At 40.3% G+C, this 23,005-nt stretch overlaps 2 protein-coding genes across 2 annotated transcripts; both read left to right on the forward strand.

Moving 5' to 3' along the window:
- The first annotated feature begins 271 nt into the window (after window positions 1–271).
- On the forward strand, window positions 272–12,068 carry chrnb4 (cholinergic receptor, nicotinic, beta 4 (neuronal)). Its single transcript, XM_043233567.1, has 6 exons — window positions 272–633; window positions 5,326–5,471; window positions 6,233–6,277; window positions 6,494–6,603; window positions 7,828–8,848; window positions 11,146–12,068. The coding sequence occupies exons 1-6, from the start codon at window positions 585–587 to the stop codon at window positions 11,317–11,319; spliced, it is 1,545 nt and encodes a 514-aa protein (XP_043089502.1). The 5' UTR covers window positions 272–584; the 3' UTR covers window positions 11,320–12,068.
- A 1,796-nt stretch (window positions 12,069–13,864) lies between these two features.
- Window positions 13,865–22,826, forward strand: chrna3 (cholinergic receptor, nicotinic, alpha 3). The gene is made up of 6 exons (XM_043233588.1): window positions 13,865–13,979; window positions 16,845–16,990; window positions 17,837–17,881; window positions 19,032–19,141; window positions 19,528–20,563; window positions 21,824–22,826. The coding sequence occupies exons 1-6, from the start codon at window positions 13,919–13,921 to the stop codon at window positions 21,950–21,952; spliced, it is 1,527 nt and encodes a 508-aa protein (XP_043089523.1). The 5' UTR covers window positions 13,865–13,918; the 3' UTR covers window positions 21,953–22,826.
- The last annotated feature ends 179 nt before the right edge of the window (window positions 22,827–23,005 follow it).

Genomic DNA, 23,005 nt, shown 5'->3' on the forward strand with positions numbered 1-23,005 from the left:
AAGCTGCTTTTATTCAGCTTTCAATCAACTGAGGGTCACACATCTGTTCTCAAAAGCCTTTTCTGTTTTCATAAATGTTTTCCTGTTTAGACTGAAGCCTGCGAGAAGCTGCTCAATGAGGCGTTACACTGACAGCCCAGCATTCACAGAGCATCTGGGGCACGTTGTCACACACAGTCACGTGTCCAATTAACATTTCCCTCCTCTGATCAATAACCCTAAAGCGTGCGTTTGTCTTTTGTTGGCAGGACCGCGGCTGCCTGCACGAACCTGACTTTCAAACTCAACCTAAACCTAACCTTTTTAAACCTCAACCTGTGACAACTAGCCCCGGTGCGCGCTGAGAGGCAGGGAGGCGCGGGGCAGTGCGTGCGCGCGCGCGCGCGTGTGTGTGTGTGTGTGTGTGTGTGTGTGAGTGTGTGTCGGCGGAGCAGGAGCGAGTCCTGGATGCTCCGCTGCTGCTCGTGGCTGCGGGTGCGAGCGCTTCTTCTTCATCCTCCTCCTCCTCTTCCTCATCAGTCTCGTGAAGTTCTGCGGTTCTGTTCGGTTCTCGGAGGAATGGCACTGAAGAAGAGCGCTGGATCATGACGCGCGCGCTCACCGTCATCGTTTGCATCTCCACCCTCATCAGATGTGAGTAAAACAACTTAGTCCTCCATCAGTCTTTGAGCTTTTGATGCAGAGTCTCACGGACTGAAGTTAAAACGTGCTTGTTCTGCTTTAGAGGCGCTTTAGAACCGTTTTTGGTGGTTTACAGATTTATTGCTGTTGTAAAATGCTGATTTCTTGCTTCACTGGGATGACAAGAGCATGCAAATACATGTTTGGAAATTATTTTTTCTGCTTAAAAACACTACATTCTCTGTTTGTTTAGTCTGACTGGATGTTTTCATTAACTATTTAATTAACTATTTAAAGGTGCATACCTTCATTTATTTATTGCTAAATAAAAACACTTTTAGGTAGCACCATTAATGTAATGTATATTTATGGATATGTAACACTAGTCACACTAGATATACTAATATTTTTATTGTACATTGAGCAGGTCGTGGTGAAGCGCCATCACGTGACCGACTCTATCACAGATACTGCTGATATGCACAACAATCATAATCATATAATTATTTTATTTAACACATAGAGCTAGTGCATAAAGCATAAATATAAAACCAAACTTTTTATGCACCGCAGACACAAACCAGATGACAAAATAATCTATGAACGTTGCACCAATGTTACAAAAATGTTAAGAAAAGGTATCATTTTAAAATGTTTTCAGAGTGAACTAATCGATTTTAAAATTATATGGGAACGTTACTTTTGAATATCCTGAAACGACTGTACGTTTAGTAACATTTTAAACATGGTAACAGTTAAATGAGCAACCAACTAAAATGTAGATGAACAAGAACAGCTTTTCAGCTAAACCTGATGCCCTCCGGCTGAAGACGGACCGGGAGATGTCCAAAAGCACCAGTATTTGGGCAGATGTTGAGCAGATGAACGCAAACACAGCTAACTCTTCATCCGCCTCACGTTCATTCACTCTCGCTGGCCTTTTGAGGCCATGTCTTTGTGTGGCTCCGTCTCTTCTCTATAGCTGAGGACAGCCTGCGGTCATAAAACACTTCAGCTCATCTGTGTGCTCGTGGTTTGGGGTCTGTGTGTCCCGAAACGGACCTGCATGTGACCTGCCATGGCTTTTCTGTTGCATATTTATAGACGGTGTCTGGACTGAGAGCATGAATGAATGGGATTTTCAAATACGGCCTGACCATTAATCACATTTAGAACGAGAGTGACCCTAAATACTAGACAAAATAAAGATAAAGATGGCAAAAAGTTCATTTCAAGGTTCTTTGTTAGCCTCAGAAGGGGTTAGTTGGTACTGTTGCTTTATTATTGTCACGATTTCGCGGTTTTCTCGGGAAGGACTCGGGAGAGAGAACGCTCGGGTAAATAGATTTAATCCAAAAAAAACTGGCAAAATAAATACAAAAGGCAGGTAGGCAGAACAAAAACCACGAAAAAGAGCTCGGGAACAAAACATAGAGTAACATTGAACATTGAGACGTAGTAACGTTGATAATCCGACAAACGTGAACACAAAACACAGGGTTTATATACACAAGGAAATGAACTAAATTAACAAGACACGGCTGAAGACAATTAAACAATTAAACACCAAGGGAAGGCAGGGCACAGACAGCACATGGCTCGAGACAAAAAACAACAACAACAAAAGTCCAGAGATTGACAATTATCATCAATATGATGTTACAGTTTGTAATTATATATATATATATATATATATATATATATATATATATATATATATATATATATATATATATATATATATGCAAGCTTTTATGATAAAACATAAAACATTGTGATAATTAAGGCAGGGTTGAACAACAATATCCAAAGGGGTAATGATCAATGTATCTAAACAGATTATCTAAACACACAGACAATAATCAAAAACAAATAATCCACACAAGGAACTAAACTAGATTTTAAACTTAACTGAGGAAACATAGAAAGGCTCTGATAAACACTAGACAACACTGTGACTGAACGCAGGTGAGTGTGTGTGTGTGTGTGTGTGTGTGTGTGTGTGTGTGTGCGTGTGTGTGTGTGTGTGTGTGTGTGTGTGTGTGTGTGTGTGTGTGTGTGTGTGTGTGTGTGTGTGTGTGTGTGTGTGTGTGTGTGTGTGTGTGTGTGTGTGTGTGTGTGTGTGTGTGTGTGTGTGTGTGTGTGTGTGTGTGTGTGTGTGTGTGTGTGTGTGTGTGTGTGTGTGTGTGTGTGTGTGTGTGTGTGCGTGTCATCAGTGCAATGGATGTTGGGAACTGAAGTCTGGAGTGAAATACAACAGTGGTGTGATGAAAAAATCAGTGTGGTGAGAGAAGATATCTGCACAATTATCTTCAGACAGGAAAGTTACTCAGGAAACACAGATTCTATCTAATGTCATGGAATATATGACTCAAATAAGAGGCTTTGCTGGATATCATCATCTAAACAAATAAGAACTTGTTCTGATCTGCTGAGAAAAAAAACATTACAATAAACAGTGATTTAATTAGCTCTGAACACGACAGACAATTCCAGTTATTATCACTGTTGTATTTTTACGTTATTATCTTTAAGAGTAACTTCATTGCATGATAATGTGTATTAGTGTGTAGATTTCTATTTCTATACAGTCTAATCTGTAGTTCTCATACCGTTTGAATGACTTAAGAAATTCTTTTAACCCAAAAAGCTAATTATTCTTCCTTCAAACTGGTTCTCTTTAAACCACAAACCGTATGTAATCAGATGCGCATTCAAAACTGGAATATAACTTAAATAAATTTAATTTCATAAACACAATCCTCATCGAAATGATGTTTGATAATGAAGATCTGATACAGTCTACTATCTGGGAAAACGTGACGTAATGATGCCACTTAAATTAGAAAACATTATGAGAAGCTAACCGTCGTGAATCGGGATGAAGTGAGTTTTGAACACTGGCTGGTTGTGGCTTGGATCATTTATAACCAAAAATAAGCTGCTATCATGACTGCGGGTTAAATCACTGAATGAAAGCATTTTGAGATGATAAGTGACAAATACATTTTTTAAATATCTTTTTGACCCTCTGTTAATGTTCTTCTTGCTAAATCTTCTGGTTTCCTGCTGTTTGTGCCGAAGTCTTCTTTCTGTTTGTTCCTGTGGGTCTGCTCTTCGTTTCTCATGTTCTGTGTTTCTTCAATCAGCATTACAAAGCGAGTGCTTACAGTGTAGCTCTGGGTGTCTCTAATTATCGCAGATCACTGCTCATTAATATTAATTAATCCCAATTAAAGCTGCGGGTCTCAGTGGTGAATGCATTCGCTTTCAGTGTGATGTACAGGAACCGTGTGATCCGCGGCAGAGATGAAGAACGCTGAATCTGACCGCTTGACCGAAACTAAAGAGAGAATGATTTGTAATAAAGACGCCGATAAAGACCTGAGTCAGATTAGATCGAGCCAGAGAAAACACTCTATCTCAGCATTATTTTAATCCTCGGGGGATTTTTAATATTCACATAGATAGTGTAGAAATCAATACTGTAAAAGACGTTATAGCTGTCTTAAACACTTGACCTGATTCAGTGTTTGTGTAATACACTGTATACTTTGTATTGAAAATATACACTCTTTTAAATTGGATTCATTCAAAAGCCTTCATGGATTTGGGCTGAAGTCCACCGCTTGGCGACTCTACTGTCACTACTGTACTAAAGACTACAAGAGCTGCGTCGGTTCCCACCTAAAGTCAGTTCGGTGCTGATTCTGTGCCACTTGACGTCATCATCCAGTTCAGATGTCTCTAACTAAGCCACAGCGGCAAAGAACCAAACGAAAGGAGAAAAATCCTCGGGAGAAACGGAGTAAACTTGGCATAAACGCTGTTCCTTTTATGAAGATGTAGTGGAAAGTATTCCCATTCTGGTTGATCTAATTAATACAGATTTAACAATCCTTCAACGCAGGGATCCTGTCTTCCTCGTCTATCACACCTCGTTCCACTCGTTACGAGGGACTAGTATCCGGGGTGTACGGGAGATACAGGAGACATACTAAATGTTCAGGACAGGGGTATCTCCAGGACAGGTTAGAAAACACTGATTTAGTATTTATCGTCCATTCATGTTGGATTATCTCTGTTCCTGATCCATCATAATTTTGATGAGATCGCCAGATAAACATTCTCACACTCAAACAGGGTTTTAGTTGATTTTGATATTGATCTACCGTAACAACTATCACAATACATGTAACACAACCGTACCAAGTCGAGCGTTCATTTTACTGTTAGTTACGAAAATGCGCTTGAAGACTCCTTGGCGTGCGCTGAGTTTCACGTGTGTGATGTTGAGAGATCGCTGGCTGGTTCTGATTGTTTTCTGCTGACTCTGCAGCTCATAAACAATCTTTCACAGTCAGCACTGATAACATTCACCAACACTGTGCCTTCAGAGAGAGGAAATTCTGTTTCTGAAGCTGCCTTTCATCAGTCCAGGTCAGAAATCTTCAAACTACGGAGCGGCTTCTGAGTCAATACTTTTCATCGTCTAGTAGATTAAGGATCTGGTCTTAAATAATGTTCTGATTTGGCCAAAAGATTCTTACAGAATCTGCTAAATGTTAACTATTTGACCTAAATAAGAGGGACTAAGCAGTTTCTCAGTTAGTCAACATGTAAAAGAAGTGAATTCGATTAAAAATCGTAATGCAGTATTTGTGTAGGATATCTGTGTTTTCTAAACTCAGCGGCGGTCCGCAGGTGGGCTCTGTGCAGATTCAGAGGAGCGTCTGATGAACTGGCTGCTGGGTAAAGAGCGTTATAACAAGCTGATCCGGCCGGCGGTGAACCGGACCGAGAGAGTGACCGTTCTCCTGCAGGTTTCTCTGGCGCAGCTCATCAGTGTGGTGAGTCCAGACCTGACCTCCACACCATTCAGGATCAGTGGTTTTCTAGAGTGTTTCACCAGGCAAAAAGTTTGAGTTGCATCAGAGATTTCTAAATGTGTTTCAATCAGTTGTGATACCTAAACAGACAGAGATACTGATACGTTCACAACCAGCTACTATCATGACCCATTAAATATCGTACTGTGTTTTTATACACACACACACTGCTGAAAATATTTGCTGTAAAAGTTGTATTATTCAGTGTGGCGTGATTACTAATTGACATTTTTACATAATGAATGAATGAATTATTGTTTTTTTCTAAATAATTTGGAATAGAAAAGCAATTGGAAACGTAAAATTAATCTTTATTTTTTTTTCCCAAAAGAAAAAATTGTGTGGCATTGGATTGGGGATACATTTTGATATTCGGTGTTCTCCACATATAATCTAAATTCAGTTTTCATAATCCGTCATTTGCAAAGTGCAAGTCTGTCTGTAGAAATGATTATGATTACAATAATTATGGGTTCACTTTTCTACATAATGTAAAAATGTATGCTGTCAAGCGAGTAATCGCATTGAAAAAATAAAGGTTTACGTTTGCAAAATATATGTTTGCGCTCCGTGTATATTTATAATGTATATATAAATACACACACATACAATATACATTTTGAGAATATGTATGCATTCATATATCACGTAAACAAAAAATCTATGCAATCTCTGCAAACGTCATCGTCTGTGTTTATGCATCGTTATTTCTGTGCTTCCAGAATGAGAGAGAGCAGATCATGACCACGAACGTCTGGCTCACTCAGGTCAGTGTCAGAGACTCATCAGATGTTCATTAGTACTCGATTAAAGCCTCACTGGCTCTGCCGTCTTTGTGTTGATGTTGAATGTCGCGCGTCCTGCCCAATAATCAGTGCACTCACGTCCAGTCATCACGCCGCTAATCCAGTGTGTAATTGTGTCCGTCTGACCGGGGAGAGCGCATATATGAAATAATAAGACGGTTGCGATATGATCTGCAGAACTGGAACGATTATCGTCTGTCGTGGGACCCGGCGGAGTACGAGGGAATCGACAAGCTCCGGATCCCCTCCAGACACATCTGGCTGCCTGATATAGTGCTGTACAACAAGTGAGTTTATGATAAGAGTGATAAAGTCCAGACAATGACCAGAGACCGAAGCTTTCTCCAGTGCGTCTCTGAGCTGATAACAGCCTTATTTTCTCAAACCACCAAAACATGTTCGTTAACCGAAATAAAATTAAATATTAATATTAAATTAATCAGCTTATTATAATCTGCTGTATAATGTAAAAAAAGACAACAAATCTTGTTTCATGTGCATAATTTAATTAACATTTTTATTAAACTATGCTTTTAAAGTTTAATTGTATATTTTTATATATTTATGTTATTTAAGGCACTGCAATTAATAATTAATAATTAATTAAACTAGAACTGAGCTTTTGGGGTGAACTATCACTTTAAATAGTAAAATTAAAATGTAAAAAAAACTATAAAAATGACAGAAGCACATAACAAAAATAGTAATTATTTAAATAAAATGAAAAAACGATCTATAGTGTGTGGTATATATTGTATACTGATGTAATATGAGTAATAGTGTATATATAGCTGGTTTTAATATTCTGCAGAATTAAATGTTATCATTAAACTTTATAACAGTGTCATTTGTTTTTATTTGTTATTTATAGCCGTGGCCACAAAGATTCGATACACTAGTATTTTCAGCTACTAAAAATGATATTCAGTCTCTCTTTGCTGTAGTGTGTCAGTAGGAAATATCAGTTTACATTTCCAAACGTTCTTTTGGACATTAATTGTAGAAAGAAACAGAACAAACAGAGGCAGAGAGGGTCTAAAATAGTTCTTGGGTCAATCGTAAGTGTACGATGATTGGCCAAATGGGTATGAAAACGCCCCTACCAACAATAATTTAAAACGCTGTGTAAGCACCTGAAGACTTCGCCTACGGCCTTGTTTTGCTTCTTTCAGCCTCAGTGACATGTAGCAGAGATTCTTGGTTCTCCTTTCTGGTATCACTTGACATATATGTCCACATTCTGTGCCCATTATTGTGTGAGACACAACAAAAACACAGCTCTGAACGTTGTTGAATGCCGTGTCACTTTAAGGCAACGTCTCTGGCTTACATCGATTAGTACCCTCTGTCAGTGTGAATGCAATCCTTCAGATGGTACAGGGAAATAGTTTGCGCAAAATCTTTCCAATACTGTAAATTTTTAGTTGCTGAAAACACTGTTCTACTCATTCTGGCCCTAGCGGTAGTCAGGACCGCGCGTCTCTTGTTCAACTCTCTTGTTCTCTTTGCAGTGCGGATGGCACGTACGAAGTGACGGTCTTCACCAACGCCATTGTCCTGTTCAACGGCAGCATCGCCTGGCTCCCTCCGGCCATCTACAAGAGCGCCTGCAAGATCGAGGTCAAGCACTTCCCCTTCGACCAGCAGAACTGCACGCTCAAGTTCCGCTCCTGGACCTACGACCACACCGAGATCGACCTGCTGCTGAAGTCCGAGGCGGCCAGCATGGATGACTTCACCCCCAGTGGCGAGTGGGACATCCTGGCTCTGCCGGGCCGGAGGACGGTCAGCGCTCTGGACCCCACCTACGTGGATCTGACCTACGACTTCATCATCAAGCGCAAGCCTCTCTTCTACACCATCAACCTGATCATCCCCTGCGTGCTCATCACGTCTCTGGCCATCCTGGTCTTCTACCTGCCTTCGGACTGCGGTGAGAAGATGACGCTGTGCATCTCCGTCCTGCTGGCGCTGACCGTCTTCCTCCTGCTGATCTCTAAGATCGTGCCGCCCACGTCGCTGGACGTTCCCTTGATCGGGAAGTACCTGATGTTCACCATGGTGCTGGTGACCTTCTCCATCATCACCAGCGTTTGTGTGCTGAACGTGCACCATCGCTCGCCGAGCACTCACAGCATGCCGGACTGGGTCAAGCTGGTGTTCCTGGTCAGGCTCCCGGCGCTGCTCTTCATGCAGAGACCTCGGGGAAACTCGGCCCGTCGCCGTCTGAGGGAGCCCGGATCTTCTCTGCTGGGCTTCTCCGATCCTCGCAAATCTGGCATATCGTCGTCGGCCTCTGCGCTTCTGGCCGCTACCTCGGCGCTCTCGTCACCGGGGCACTATTACAGCCGAGGGCCTCAGGTCCAGAGAGGAGATCTGCGGTCCGCTGGATTCCTGCCCGATGGACACAGCTCCGCACAGGACCTGAGAGGGAGCAGGCCGGCTCCAGACTGGCCAGCGGAGATCCTGGAGGCCGTGGACGGAGTTCGCTATGTAGCGGATCACATGATGGGAAACGACAACGATCAAAGCGTGAGTGACTCTTCTGCTCGCCAGGGCTGCATTTATTTAGTCAAGGATACAGTAAAAATTGTGAAATATTATTACAATTTAAAAACGTTTTTTCTAGATGAATAACTGTTAAACTAATTTATTCTTGATCAAAGCTGAATTTTCAGCATCATTACTGCAGTAGGGGTGTTCCCGACTAAAATCTGGAATACACTACAGTCTGAACAAGTTGACGCTAGTTGAGGAAAGTCAGAGCCGGTCTGCAGGTAGTGTTTGATAGTCACAGAATCAGATTTTTTTTAGCTTCAGACCTTGATTCTATCCAGTCGGAGGTTGTCTAACATGTTTGATATTTTCAGACGATTTTACAACACATTTGTTTTCATTTGTAATGCGTCTCCTAGCAACAAGGTGCATGTTTCTGTGGGAGTTTCTTGTGATCAGAGCCGTTGTGTTCAGAACAACTTAGTGTTTAAAAAATCTGTTCAGGTTTTGAGGTTGTGTACTGTATTACAGCCTTAAGGGTTTACAGAGTCGAGTCAGATTTTTTGAATCAGATGACCGATACTTGGGAGGCAAAACACATTACCAAGAGTCCAACCAGACATTGGAAAGAACGGATCTGATTCAGTGTGTTTCTGAGCACATGTAGGCTGTTAATTGTTAATGATTGTTTTTGGGGGTGGGGGTGACAGAACTCTCTTCTGCTCAAATGATCAAATAAAGCTACATTTAGAAAATAAAAAATACAGTAAAAATTGTGAAATAATATTACAAATTGAATCAGCTCTTATCTGTGTAAAAATTGGTTAGAATGCAATTTATTTCTGTGATTTTCAGCATCATTACTCCAGTCTTCAGTGTCACATGATCCTTCAGAAATCATAATAATATACTGATTTACTGCTCAAGAAACATTTCTTCTTATTATCAATGTTGAAAAATGATTCAGTATCTATGCACAATATTTTTATTTCGACTTCCATACATTTTATTTCTGCCAGGATCCACAATGAACAGAAAGTTCAAAAGAACAGCATTTGTTTGAAAAAAAAAAATTTTCTAACCTTTAGAAATATCTTTACTGTGACTTTTGATCCCTTTTTAATGTGTCCTTAATGCTGCATAAAAGTATTGTTATTTGAGTCTCATATTGGGCAGCAAAACTCTTTTAAACATTGACAATTATGTTTCAAAAACATTTAAAAATAAATGTTATTAATATTAGTCAACATATATTTAATGCCAGTTTTGATCAGTTGGATTAAAAGCATTAACTGCATTACAGTAATAAATGTTGAGCTCATACCATCAGTAATTTCAAATCATCCTAAGAACTCTTTAGTGGTACTGATGGCTTGTAGAACTTTTTATGACTTTTATGGCTTCACTTGCAAATCATAATTGAGGGCCATAATTGCCCTCCTATTGATCTAAAACATAAAGTAATTTAGAACTGTTCAATTTGTCAGACAGTGTGTGAGTCTCATTGAAGTAAAAAAGAAGAAACTGATCACAAGAGGCATTTGCCCGTGAATCTATACTAGTTTAACTAGATGTTTAATCCCGTGTATTTACTGGAAACACTCATCCTTGTGTTCTGTGCATATCTAGTAAGATATAACCTCATAGGTTTAAAACAGATCGAATTGTACACTGTAAAAATGGCCGTGCTTTTAACAGAAAAAAAAAACTAAAAAAGGCTACAGTAATAAACTGTTTAATAATTAACAGTAAAGTCCTGTAAAATTTACAGTAAAAAAATTTGTTTGTTTTTTCTTTAAAATCACTACATTTCTCCTCAGTTATGTTTATGTCCATATCAGTTATGTTTATTAGGGCTGCATGTTACAAGTAATGTTGTTAAATGAATGATTATTGCATGTTTAAGTCTCTTTAGTGTTTGTGTGAATGACACTGAGCGCCTTATATAGATTTAATTTTTTAAAATTTTTTAAAGGTACAAAACAGATTTCAGTACTTAATAGGTTGGTATATTAACATTATATTAGTTTACGAAATGTATGTTATAAAACCTTAAAAGCGTAAAACTTTGTTACCGTTTTTTACAGTAGATTTCCGGCAACCAAAGCTGCCAGTTCAACAAAGAACGTACATTCTGCAGACACACAGTTAGCAAACAGAGGTGGGATACAAGAGCATCGATCGTGTGCTTAAATCACTCTGGAGGAGAGAGAAAGAGAATAATAGCGAGCGTCAGAAAGTGCCGAGGACAGCAGCTCGTTCTGCCTCCTCCCTTATTAGTGCACTAACAGGTCAATAGGTTTATTAACGAGCCGATCTGTGTGCATCCGCAGGTGATCGAGGACTGGAAGTACGTGGCCATGGTGGTGGACCGTCTGTTTCTGTGGATCTTTGTGATCGTGTGTGTTGTAGGAACCCTGGGTCTGTTCCTTCAGCCGCTGTTCCAGAGCCAGACCAGCGCCGTCCAGCAGCCCAGCTCCGAGCCGGCCAGACGAGACGGCATGTGATATATATATATATATACTGTATGTACAGCGGTGGCCAAAACGAACAGAACATTGATATTTCCAACAGCTAAAAGTCGGTTCTTTCCATCCTCTGCTGTAGCGTGTCAGTAGGAAATATGAGCTTACATCATTTTGCCATTAATCCAGTAATGTTGTTGCGCTACACGTAACATCTGATCTGGTCATCATTCAGTCTGTCTGGAACGACATGAAGAAACCGAACGAACCGAGACAGACTCAATCCAGAAGAACTTTAAGAAAGCTACGTGCAAAGCTACAGCGCTGTTATAAGATTTAAGAGGATGCTGTCAAAAATGAATGAAATGAAATCAACATTTGTGTAGAATTAGATAGGATAGAATTAACTGACCCTTTTTAGCTGCTGGAAATACCAGTGTTCTAATCATTTTGGCCACCGCTGTGTATTCATGTATATAACTCAAAGACGTGAAGCCGACCACTGAATCTCAGTGACGCAGTCGTCGTGCCGTTATTGTACTATAATGTCACTGCAGAGCATTTTCTCCACATCGGCAGTCATTTGACCTGGAATATGACTGCAAAGTTCTTCAAGCTCAAGTTGAACCAAATGGAACTCCTGAATGTATGATTGTTCCCAAACAGGTTTCACTCCACTTGTCTGCCATTGGTCAGAAACAACAGTTAACCCGCCCACCAACTCTTATTATTGGTTGAGCCACTGTAAACCACTTTTTTCACTTTTCAGGGAAATAAAGCTACGAATGGCTCATCTGTCTCTACATATTAAGCCTGCACAAAATGATTCAATCTTTTTAAAATAATCATTTTAAAGGGGTAAAATTTACTTTGTATCAGCTGTTTAATATTTTCACTTAGAAATTGCTAGTACATTTTACAAGCAGTTATGCGTAACACTTGATTAAACAAGAGTTTATGAAGTCGAGAGATTGATATGGTGTTTTCAGTAATCTGTTTTATATGCCAGTGATCTTGATAGATACACGAGCTTTGATTAACGTTTAATAACGGTTGCAGTCATGTCCATTTTGGCGAAGTCTTAATCAGAGCAGCGGAAACGAGCCTGTCCTTGTCTGAATGCTTGATTTGGCTGATATTGGCGACGAAGGATCACCTGCTCACCAGTCATTTAGATTCCCATCTTCCGTGTTTCTCCTCGCGTTCACCTGAAAGCACATTCAGATCTGAGCTGATGTGAATCACTACAGGTACAGCGCCACCTGCTGGCCGGGTCTGTGTTCATGCTTCATGCTTTCATTCACAGTATCCTATCTCTTTATACAGTTTTGTTACATTACAGGACAGGTAACAGGTATTTTTCCTAGAAATCCATACAGGACAGTGGGAGTTTGTGGATTTCATTCTACGTCTGCAACTGTTTGGAACGTACATCATTTCTTGATGAGCCAATATGGATATCATTCACATATAGCTACTAATATTGAAACAGAGATAGATTTAGCAGCTGTAGGAATGTGTTTTCATGGTAGTAATGATTTTTTTTGTTTATTAGGTTACACTTTGCATAATATATGGACTACAGGATGATTCTATTGGGATCTTTGTCTGTTTTTAGTTTGCCATTAGGATGGAAATGTCCACATTAATACGAATTCACCCTAGTTTAACTCTAAAAAAAAGAAAGAAAGAAATTAGTTTAACTTGTAGTATCTGATGGAGAGCTGTTCTCTCTCTCATTCAATTCAGTGGATGAATTATTAGCATGAAACACAGCCTTGCCAAAGCATAACAAATATAAATGACCAAAAATAAAAAAACAACATAGATAAAAAAAAAGTCAAATTCATCTAAATAAATGAAAGATAAAGCAAGTCAGTTTAGAGTTAATCTTGTTTAACACCCAAGATTGTGAATGTCTAATAAATGTTTTAGTGCAGCTGTGTTTTCTTCTTCTTTTTCTGTCACTAGATTCAGTGAATGATGGAACTAATTCTTCAGATCTGGGGAGAAATGTTTCCCTTAAATGGTGATACTTAATACAAATGATCACAAAAGGTTTGCTGTAGATCAGTGTGTCCAGATCCTCTGTTCCTGTCCGGTCTCATGAAAATACGTATCAATAGAACGCCAATAAAAACTCAATTTTTTGGTACTGAGAAGCAAAACCTGACCTTGGTGTGTATAAGATACTCACGTGTGGTGTGTATGTGAGAACAAATTATTTTGCGTGCGTCTGATACGCATCTATCCCATAAACCTAATACTAAATATTTTTTTCGTGGTCATACGGCACATTTTTCATTGATTTATTTATCTATGTTTTTTGCATTATATGCACTTTCATGTCTCTTGATCTGTCCATGCGTCTATGTCTTGCTCGTGGTGTCTATCGTGGTAAGAGAGGCTCTCTCTCTCTCTCTCTCTCTCTCTCTCTCTCTCTCTCTCTCTCTCTCTCTCTCTCTCTCTCTCTCTCTCTGTCTCTCTCTCTCTCTCTCTCTCTCTCTCTCTCTCTCTCTCTCTCTCTCTCTCTCTCTCTCTCTCTCTCTCTCTCTCTCTCTCTCTCTCTCTCTCTCTCTCTCTCTCTCGTCTGGACTCACTCGTGTTGAATCACTCTTCTATCCGTTCTCCGGGTTGTACGATGAAAACCAGACTTCTCGTCATTTTGCACACCTGCTACTTTCTGTTTTTTCTTCTCTCTGGTGAGTAAAGCACGACTGACCCTCATCTCATACTTGTGGCTGTTTATTGAAATGTTCTTGATGCTTGCGGTTAGTGAGCGACTCGAGCGCTGATTTCTAGAGAGCAATGAGTGACAAAGGCAGAAACCATTGTTTTCAACAGTTACGAATGTCCAGCGGTCTCAGGAGAAGTGTGTTTCCAGAGGATACTCGCTGACCCTCTGTGACAACATGCCCCGGCGGCGGCGCATAAATCGTCACAAAGAAACCTGGCATTAAACGGCTCTTTATATATATATATATATATATATATATATAAAAAAACGTTATCGCGTGTGATAAATCTTTTCAGCACATCAAATACACTAAACCGGCACATTAGCAAATAAACCCCTGGTTCAGTCTAAAACGTGCGCGTTTAGGTCATATCTGACATTCTAACTTGTTTTTTAAAGACTTGTTATCAGGATTATAGGAACAGGTTCATTCTGGATTATTGGGACATTTTTTACAGTAATCTCAAAAGTGTCCCAGTTCGTCTGAATTGGATCAAAACACAATATTGTCTAGAAAACTGGTTAAAAATGGATTCTTATTACTATTTATGTTTGGAAATTTGGATTAACACCATCTCGTGCCGTTGCCTGCTTAAGATAAATTGCACTTTGTTCCACTTTGTTGTATTCTTTATTTGCTAAATGTATAAATGTCCATTCATTATGTTTTAGTAACTTCATCTCCTGTCATTTATAGTAGCCTAAACACTGCTGTGGTAATATCAGTAGCCCACAGAAACATTAACCAAATTGGTAAAATAAGGTGTAATTTTTTAACACTACTTAATGTTTTAACTAACATGAATAAAATTCATAAAATACAGTCATTCGTTGTTACTTCATGTTAGCTCACAGTGTATTAACTAATGTTAACTAACTGTATTGTAAAGTGTCACCAATTAATTACTTTACCCAATAATGTTTAATACAACTATAGGGAATATTATACTACAACTCTGTAATGGCAGACTCAGACAAGCATTGAAAATTTAAGTGTGAGCTTTATTGAAAACACAATGTGGTCAAACAGGCAAGGTCCAAATACCAGCACACAGTAATATTAAAGGGCGAGACAGAATCGTAATCCAGTAAATAAAGCGTTGTCAAGCGAAACCTTCACAAACCAACTGGCAATAGTTCAGAGTCAAAATCCAGGAGAGCAATCCAAAGTAACAAATGAAACAAGACAATGAAAACAGGGCAACAGTAATGGCATTCAACGTGAAAACAAGATATAAACAGAAAACGGCGCAGTATAGTCAACAGCAAAACAATACTTCACAACCTCTGTTTGGCATGGTCCTGACAGGAAGTCACTGGACAGGAAGCAGAGAGAGCAAAGACCTACAGAGCAGAGGTGAGAGCTCCCTCTACTGGCCTGGCATTACCCTTAAGGAGCGACTCCAAAAACAAAACAGAAGTCTGGTAGAGATATAGAGATACCAGGGGGTGGGACAGAGGGCCAGGCCTGTGCCGTGGTAGTGCTCCTGAATCATGGGGCAGCGACAGATAATGGTAACATGGAGTATCTGGGCTGCAGAGCAGTGGCAGACAGTGGAACCAGGTGGGACCTGGGACAGGGGGACATTACGGTGCAAGCAGGGCAGGAAGCCTGGGTACGGCCTCCTTGGTCGTGGCATGACAGACCATGAGTTCATGAGCATCCTCTGTGGCCGTAACTGGACAGATTGTGAGTTCAAGATTGGGTGCCATGACCTCAGGAGGTTCAACTGTGGATATCACCCTCTCCAGAGCTTCTACGGCTGAAGCCGGTGTCTCTGGAGACACTGGAGAACAGTCCTGAATAGGAGAGGTTTCAGGAGGAGGCTAATGGATAGGAGAGACCTCTGGTCTGGAGCAGACTCATGGGCCAAAGAGGCCTCTGGAGCGCAGTGTGCAAGATGTCTGAAGCTTTCATTGACATTGGAGGTGGGTCCGACGCACTGGCAAACAGTTCTTTCAGTCCTTGTCCAAGCTTGTTGGTGGTTTGGGAGACTTGATGTGAGCAGCGAGACATGATCACGCCTTGAAACAGAAGGCATGACGTGAGCAGGCCCCGGAGTAGCAGGCATGTAAACCAGGTGTTGACTTGGTAGGCATGATAACTAAATGTAAATGGTGACTTATCTGACATGATGTGAGCAGGCTTTGGGCTGTCATGTTCCTCCTCCATGCCCACGGTGAAAGTGGACCCAGAGTCAGTATACTGTTGTAGTTACCGGTGTGGAGTGTGACGTGGCATTAATTCAGAAACTTCATTTGTGAGGCGAAAAATGTCCTTGAGCGCAACATCATTGAAACTCACCAAATAACAGAGTTTGCAAAAGTCTGCAACACAGTCCTCAATAGCACAGTGGCTTTGACGAAGATCGAGGAGGCTTGAAACTGCTGGGTTTATGGTGATAGATTGTGTCGAGCATTGAAGATCCAAGTGCAAGCTTTATTGAAAATACAATGTGGTCAAACAGGCAATTACTGTACATTGTCTGAAAATCATTCCATAAGTTCCCAGTTTATATCAACTAGCTTTAAATGCTCTGTGCTTACAACAAACAATAAGTAGAATGTATTTATGGTTTTCACATTATATTGCAAAACACATTTGCTATTGAGGTGCGAAAGGGTCAGGTTTGGTGGTAAGGGTAGGTTTAAGGGTCAGTTAACAGTGTGACTGTACATGCAATTACAGAAATTAATTGCAGATGTAATTAGTATTTTAAGTAATTAAAAAAAATGTATAAATGCATAGTATTAAATGCCTCATTTGAATGCAAGTACAATATAAAGTGGGATCATTCATAATGTTGTGAACTGAACGTCTCTGCTCCAGATTCAGGGGTTTGTGGCTCTGAGGCCGAGCACAGGCTCTTCTCGGTCATCTTCTCCAGTTATAACCCGTACATCAGACCGGTGGAGAACGTGTCTGACCCCGTCATCGTCCAGTTTGAAGTGTCCATGTCGCAGCTGGTCAAAGTGGTAAGTGTCTGTAAACAGATTTCTGAGTGGAGTCTGTCTCTCGTCTGAGAGTGTTTCAGAAGTCTCGGCCCCAGAAACGCATCCATCTGTCAGCGTGAATGAGCTCATGATCTGCTGAATTTCCAGGTTTCCTCTCATCTTTCCTCAGTCACGGAGAACGTCTCGCTTCTATCAAAAGCAGTGTTTATCGAGCTGCATTTCCTTCCTTATGCCATTCTTTCTCATTTCTTTTCTCTACATTGTTTAATTCAGGTCATTTCAAGCTTATTTGAAATCAAAGTGCAAACAACAACAACAACAAAATTATTTCGGTATAGCAGAGGAAATGCAAATATAAACTTCTACCAGCACTTTTAGTGGCCCGATTAAAATTTTGACAGACTATTAGATTTTTTTTTAAGGCTGATATTGTCATAGATGTCATAAATGCATGTAAGAAAAGTTAATTTTACTATAATGGCAAAGAATATATCTTGTTCTCTGCAATTAAAGTGAAATAACTTAAATAGGTGATCAAAATGCACATTTTATAAGAATTCTTTTTGAATATATTTAAAATATATACTTCAAAATATAGTTTTTGCCGTATTGGACTGCAATAGTCCCAACATTCAAGAAAAGCTCCAGAAGCTCCTTCAGGCGACGGGACTCAGGTGTTCCTCGCTCTTCATCCGAGACAAGCTCATCTGTGAGACGCGGAGTGGACAGATGCCTGGAGAATGATTGCTCATGACAGCATGTTTCTTCTCTAAGCTCTGAAATATTAATCCAGAGTCGTGGTGTTTATTCCGCCGTGGGCGATATGTCTGCGACTCTCAGAGACTCTCCGTCCTTTTTCTTCCGCAGGATGAGGTGAACCAGATTATGGAGACCAATCTCTGGCTGCGACATGTGAGCTCATGCATTATTCACACACATCCAAAGGTCACCGATTCATTTAGATAATTGGACACAATTGCATTCGGCATCTTTCGCGGTCACTTTTTGCTGGCAGCGGGTGGAGCACAGAGAGCTGAAGGTGAAGCTGAAGATGCTGAAAACAGATGTTAATAAACACAACACTGTTAGAGGATATTATATTCATTTAGAGGCATTTGATGAAAAATAAACAGGACTTTGATCTCAGAGTTACTGACCTCCAGTAATCGTTTAATATTTTTTTATTACCTGAAGGTTAAAAGTCAGCTTTAGATCTTATAATTTGTTTTGAGAGTGATTATGTGAGGAGGAATAATTAAAAACTCTGTACGAGAAAGAAGAGGGCCAAAGCAAATCAAGCACTGTGCCCTAATCATGCAGTTCATTAACGTTTAAATAGCAAATCAATATTCACATTTAATCAAGCTAATTGAATTTAATGCATAACTAATTAACCTGGGTGGTAAGTCATACAGACTGACCCAGAAACTGTGCATCTATTGATGTGTCAGTTCTATTAAATGTTTATTCTATTCTATTAAAATATTAAATGTCTCAAGTTGGCATTGGTTCCCTAAAATTCAACGGGATCGGTGTGTCCTTTTCTCTTGCTGTTGTTTTGTCAGATTTAACCTGAGACGATCTGGAGAATAACAAATGAAAGCATGGCTCACAGCCACGTCTTTGAAACACACTCCAACTCCATCTTCATCAGCAGCTGATCTGTCTCTGTGTTTGTGTTTGAATAATACTTTACTGCACTGTAAAAAAAGAAAACTTGAAATAATTCTTGGCATGCTTAAAAAATTAATTGTTTAGTCAACTAAAATAATTTAGTTGTCACTTAAATTAACATTAAGTAACAAAACTATTTTTTACAGTGTGTTTTTAAGCATAGCACACACTCCGGATTGTGCGTACTGGAAACAAACTGGTGTGGAAACCATTTTCAGATAAACACTTCATTTATAATGCATCTTACAAGTATTACAAGTTATAAAGGCGTAATTGCGACATATGAACTCCAGACAACCCTTCAAAAAATCTGAATTGTTAGATAAATTGTTGCAATTAAATTTTTTTATTCAGTGGCAAAAACTCTCTGTGTTTCTACTTTTCCTAGATTTGGAACGATTATAAACTCAGATGGAATCCCAAGGATTTCGGAGGCGTTGAGTTCATCCGTGTGCCGTCCAACAAGATTTGGAAACCAGACATTGTGTTGTACAACAAGTACGTTCTCCGTTCTGGCTCTGATGATGCGTTCCTAATATTTGCATTTTGCTTTAATTATGTACATTCATAACACTATTCTTTGTTTTATACTACCTGTGCATCAGTTTAATGCATATTACATGATGTGTGTGTGTGTGCGGCCATTTTTGTGACATATGAGGACAAAAAATTGTACAATGACCTGGGAATGACACAGGTATTACAAGGAGAAGGTGACTTATGAGGACATTACCTCATGTACGCTTATAAATCACACAGAGTGAGTTTTTCGAAACTCTAAAACTGGTTGTAGTTTCCTTTAAGGGGTAGGTTTCCACTTCTGATAAACCTGCAAGCATAAAAAGGGTCCATTATGATACATGTTTCTTTTTCCAAACACACAGCGCCGTCGGAGATTTCCAGGTGGACGACAAAACGAAAGCTCTCCTTCGCTACAATGGAGACGTCACCTGGATCCCGCCGGCCATCTTCAAGAGCTCCTGCAAGATCGACGTCACCTTCTTCCCCTTCGACTACCAGAACTGCACCATGAAGTTCGGCTCGTGGACATACGATAAAGCCAAGATTGACCTGGTGCTCATCGGCTCCACCATCAACCTGAAGGACTTCTGGGAGAGCGGTGAGTGGACGATCATCGACGCGCCGGGATACAAGCACGACATCAAGTACAACTGCTGCGAGGAGATCTACACAGACATCACGTACTCGCTCTACATCCGCCGCCTGCCGCTCTTCTACACCATCAACATGATCATTCCCTGCCTGCTCATCTCCTTCCTCACCGTTCTGGTGTTTTACCTCCCGTCCGACTGCGGAGAGAAGGTGACCTTGTGCATTTCCGTTCTCCTCTCGCTCACTGTCTTCCTTCTGGTCATCACCGAAACCATCCCGTCCACATCTCTCGTCATCCCTCTGATCGGAGAGTACCTGCTTTTCACCATGATATTTGTGACTCTGTCCATCGTGATCACTGTGTTTGTGCTCAACGTGCATTACCGCACGCCCAAGACGCACACCATGCCCGGCTGGGTCCGGAAGGTCTTCCTGGGTCTGCTTCCTCGGGTAATGTTCATGACTCGTCCTGAGAAAGACCCGGAGAGGAAGACCAGATCTTGCGCTCTTCACGCTTCCAGTAAACAGACGAGTCTCCCACGCCAGCCTCAGCTGCTCCTGTGCACCACCGAGCTCAACAACCTGAGCGAGGCGTCTAAGACGGCGTCTGGCTTTCTGTGTCGAGACGGACGGTGCGTGTGGAAGCAGCCAGGCTCGGGCGAAGGAGGGGAAGACGGAGGAAGTCCGTGCTCCAGCTCCGAGTCTACGGATGCCGGGTTTCTGTGCATGTCTCCCCAGGTCAGAGATGCCATAGAGAGCGTCAAGTACATCGCCCAAAACATGCGCTTACAGAATGAGGCCAAGGAGGTGAGCGCGCTTACGTCAGATCATATTACATCAAATGGTATGATGCAGTCAAACTGTAGTTTCACAGTTCACTCGCTATTGTTTAGAAAATGGTGCTAAAATGTTAGGGCTGGGATATTTTCAGAATGCATTGAGTGTATATTTTAACATCTAATCTAGTTTTATCTGCACACTCAAACGCAGACGTAGAAGAGCCATGAAGAGAGTCTCTAATTTCATCTCAGAATGATCAATCTTTGCAAATTTTAGAAGGGATTATTTTTGTTTCAGTGTGTGTGTTAGGATTTGGAAACGAACAGAGTACAGCTGTTTCTGAAACATGCAGCATTTTACTAGATCCAGTATCTAATTCCTGGCCTTAACGTATCTGATTTGGGGTTAGAATTGATTTTCGATTTCTAGTAATGTATTGGGGTGAATATCTGTCAGCTGTACACGATTACATAAAACCAATTTAGCTCAACCAGTTACCAAGCAATGCTTCATTTGGTCAGTCTGTGGAGTAAAAAGGACACGTGTGCAATTAAAGAAAAACACTTCAGCAAAACATGCTCAGATGTCTGAATAATTTTTGCGCCCCAAAATTTATCGTACTTTATTTTGCTCTCCTTATTTACATAAATGAACTATATGACACTTTTTATTTCTAGGTCTTCAGTATTTATTGTTAAACAAGCAGGGGATCCTGTTTTTTCTTCTGGTGTGCTGAAGCTGAACTAGGAGTCATCTGTCTTTTATAACAGTGCAGCATATACTGACATAAAATGATCTAAATATCAGTGTTCACTCGATATCTCTAATAATATGTCTTAGTAAGATAAAGTTAAACGATACTGATCCATCAGCATTGGATTGCATATAATGCAATGCAGTGCCGATGGAGAGCTGAAGAAATAAAGTCTCCTCAGAAGATGTGAGATGTTCTGGAGTCTCGTGAAGATCATGTGAACAGTGAAAGTAAAGCTCTTCAAAAGATCCTGATGATCAGATTCTTCTAGAGAACGATTGATGGAGAATCAAGTAAAGTTCATCTGGAGATATGACTGCAGTTATTCTGACCTTTACTTGATCAGAATCAGATTTGACAAACAATGTTTGTACAATTACACTAAAAGAGCTTTTACTGGATTAAAAAAACTCTTAACCAGACGACAGAAGAGATGGAGCAGAAACAGGTTTAACAGCAAAGTTTGATCATTTAGAGGCCTTAGAAATCTGCGTGTCAAATCTGATCCTGTTCATGTCTTGCTCTTCCCAAAGGTCCAGGACGACTGGAAGTATGTGGCGATGGTGATTGACAGGATCTTTCTGTGGGTGTTTGTTCTGGTGTGTATTCTGGGGACGGCTGGACTCTTCCTGCAGCCGCTGCTGATGGGCGAAGACATGTGAGGCAAAAGAGCCAGAATCTACGTCACAGCCACCTCAACTCAGCATTTTTATGTTTAGTTTAATTTAGAATTAAATAAAAAGGCATCAGTTTGCAGGTTGCTTGAGTCCGAGACCTGTAAGAGAAACAGAGCAGCTAAAATCAGGATCATCATTGACTTTCAAGAAGTCCCCAGCAACGACTTACCGTCCTCTTCTGTCAATTCCTATTTCCTTCAAAGTCATGCAACCCAGTGACATTGCATAAGGCTAAAAAACAACATTTGGCCGATGACTGGACAGAATATTTGGCTCAAGTGTCATCTTAAATGAATAGTTCGCTCAAAAAAATGGACATCTATTTTCTTTCTGAGTTGTTCCAAGCCCATGTGGTCTTTCTTTGTTTCTCAGATCACAGTAAGCTCCAAAATGACATGAAAGTAGTCTGTAGCTGGAAGCGTTCGGAGAAATATATCAGCATGCAGGTTTGGACGGAAAATAACGGTGGGGTCTTTATTTTTGAATGTTATTTTTTTTTTAACTCACACATCTCTTCACAACATATGTCTATCGTCACGTATGATTGTTTTATTACACTCAGATATTTGTCAGATATGTTTTTAAAAATACAGGCTTGGACAAAGTCACCATCTCTTTGTGTGAATGCAGCTTACTTTCAGGAAAAAAGCGCCACCAGGTGGATCCTTTGAGCAAGTCCCTGCTAAAACAAACTACAGAATAAAAAAGACGATCATATTCTATGTAATTCAAGTCTCTAAAACAGTCAAAATGCTACATGTAATGGGTTCCTGTTCACTGTACATCTTCATATATTCTTAATGTACAATGTAAAGCCTTGATGCACATTTTTAACCTTTCAAGGAATCCTGGAAATAAAGACTTCATCTGTTCGATTGTTGAAAATGATTTATCTTCATTTTTGTGTGAATCTGAGTGTCTGCCCCGAGCTGCACTGACAGCCGTCAGAGAAAGAAACGTTTTATACCACGCTGTAAATTACTGTCACTGAAAGTTAAAATAGCTTACATAAAGATCACACACACGTTAAGTGTATTC

This window comes from Puntigrus tetrazona, unplaced genomic scaffold, assembly GCF_018831695.1.
Source record: "Puntigrus tetrazona isolate hp1 unplaced genomic scaffold, ASM1883169v1 S000000896, whole genome shotgun sequence".
Classification (NCBI taxonomy): domain Eukaryota; kingdom Metazoa; phylum Chordata; class Actinopteri; order Cypriniformes; family Cyprinidae; genus Puntigrus; species Puntigrus tetrazona.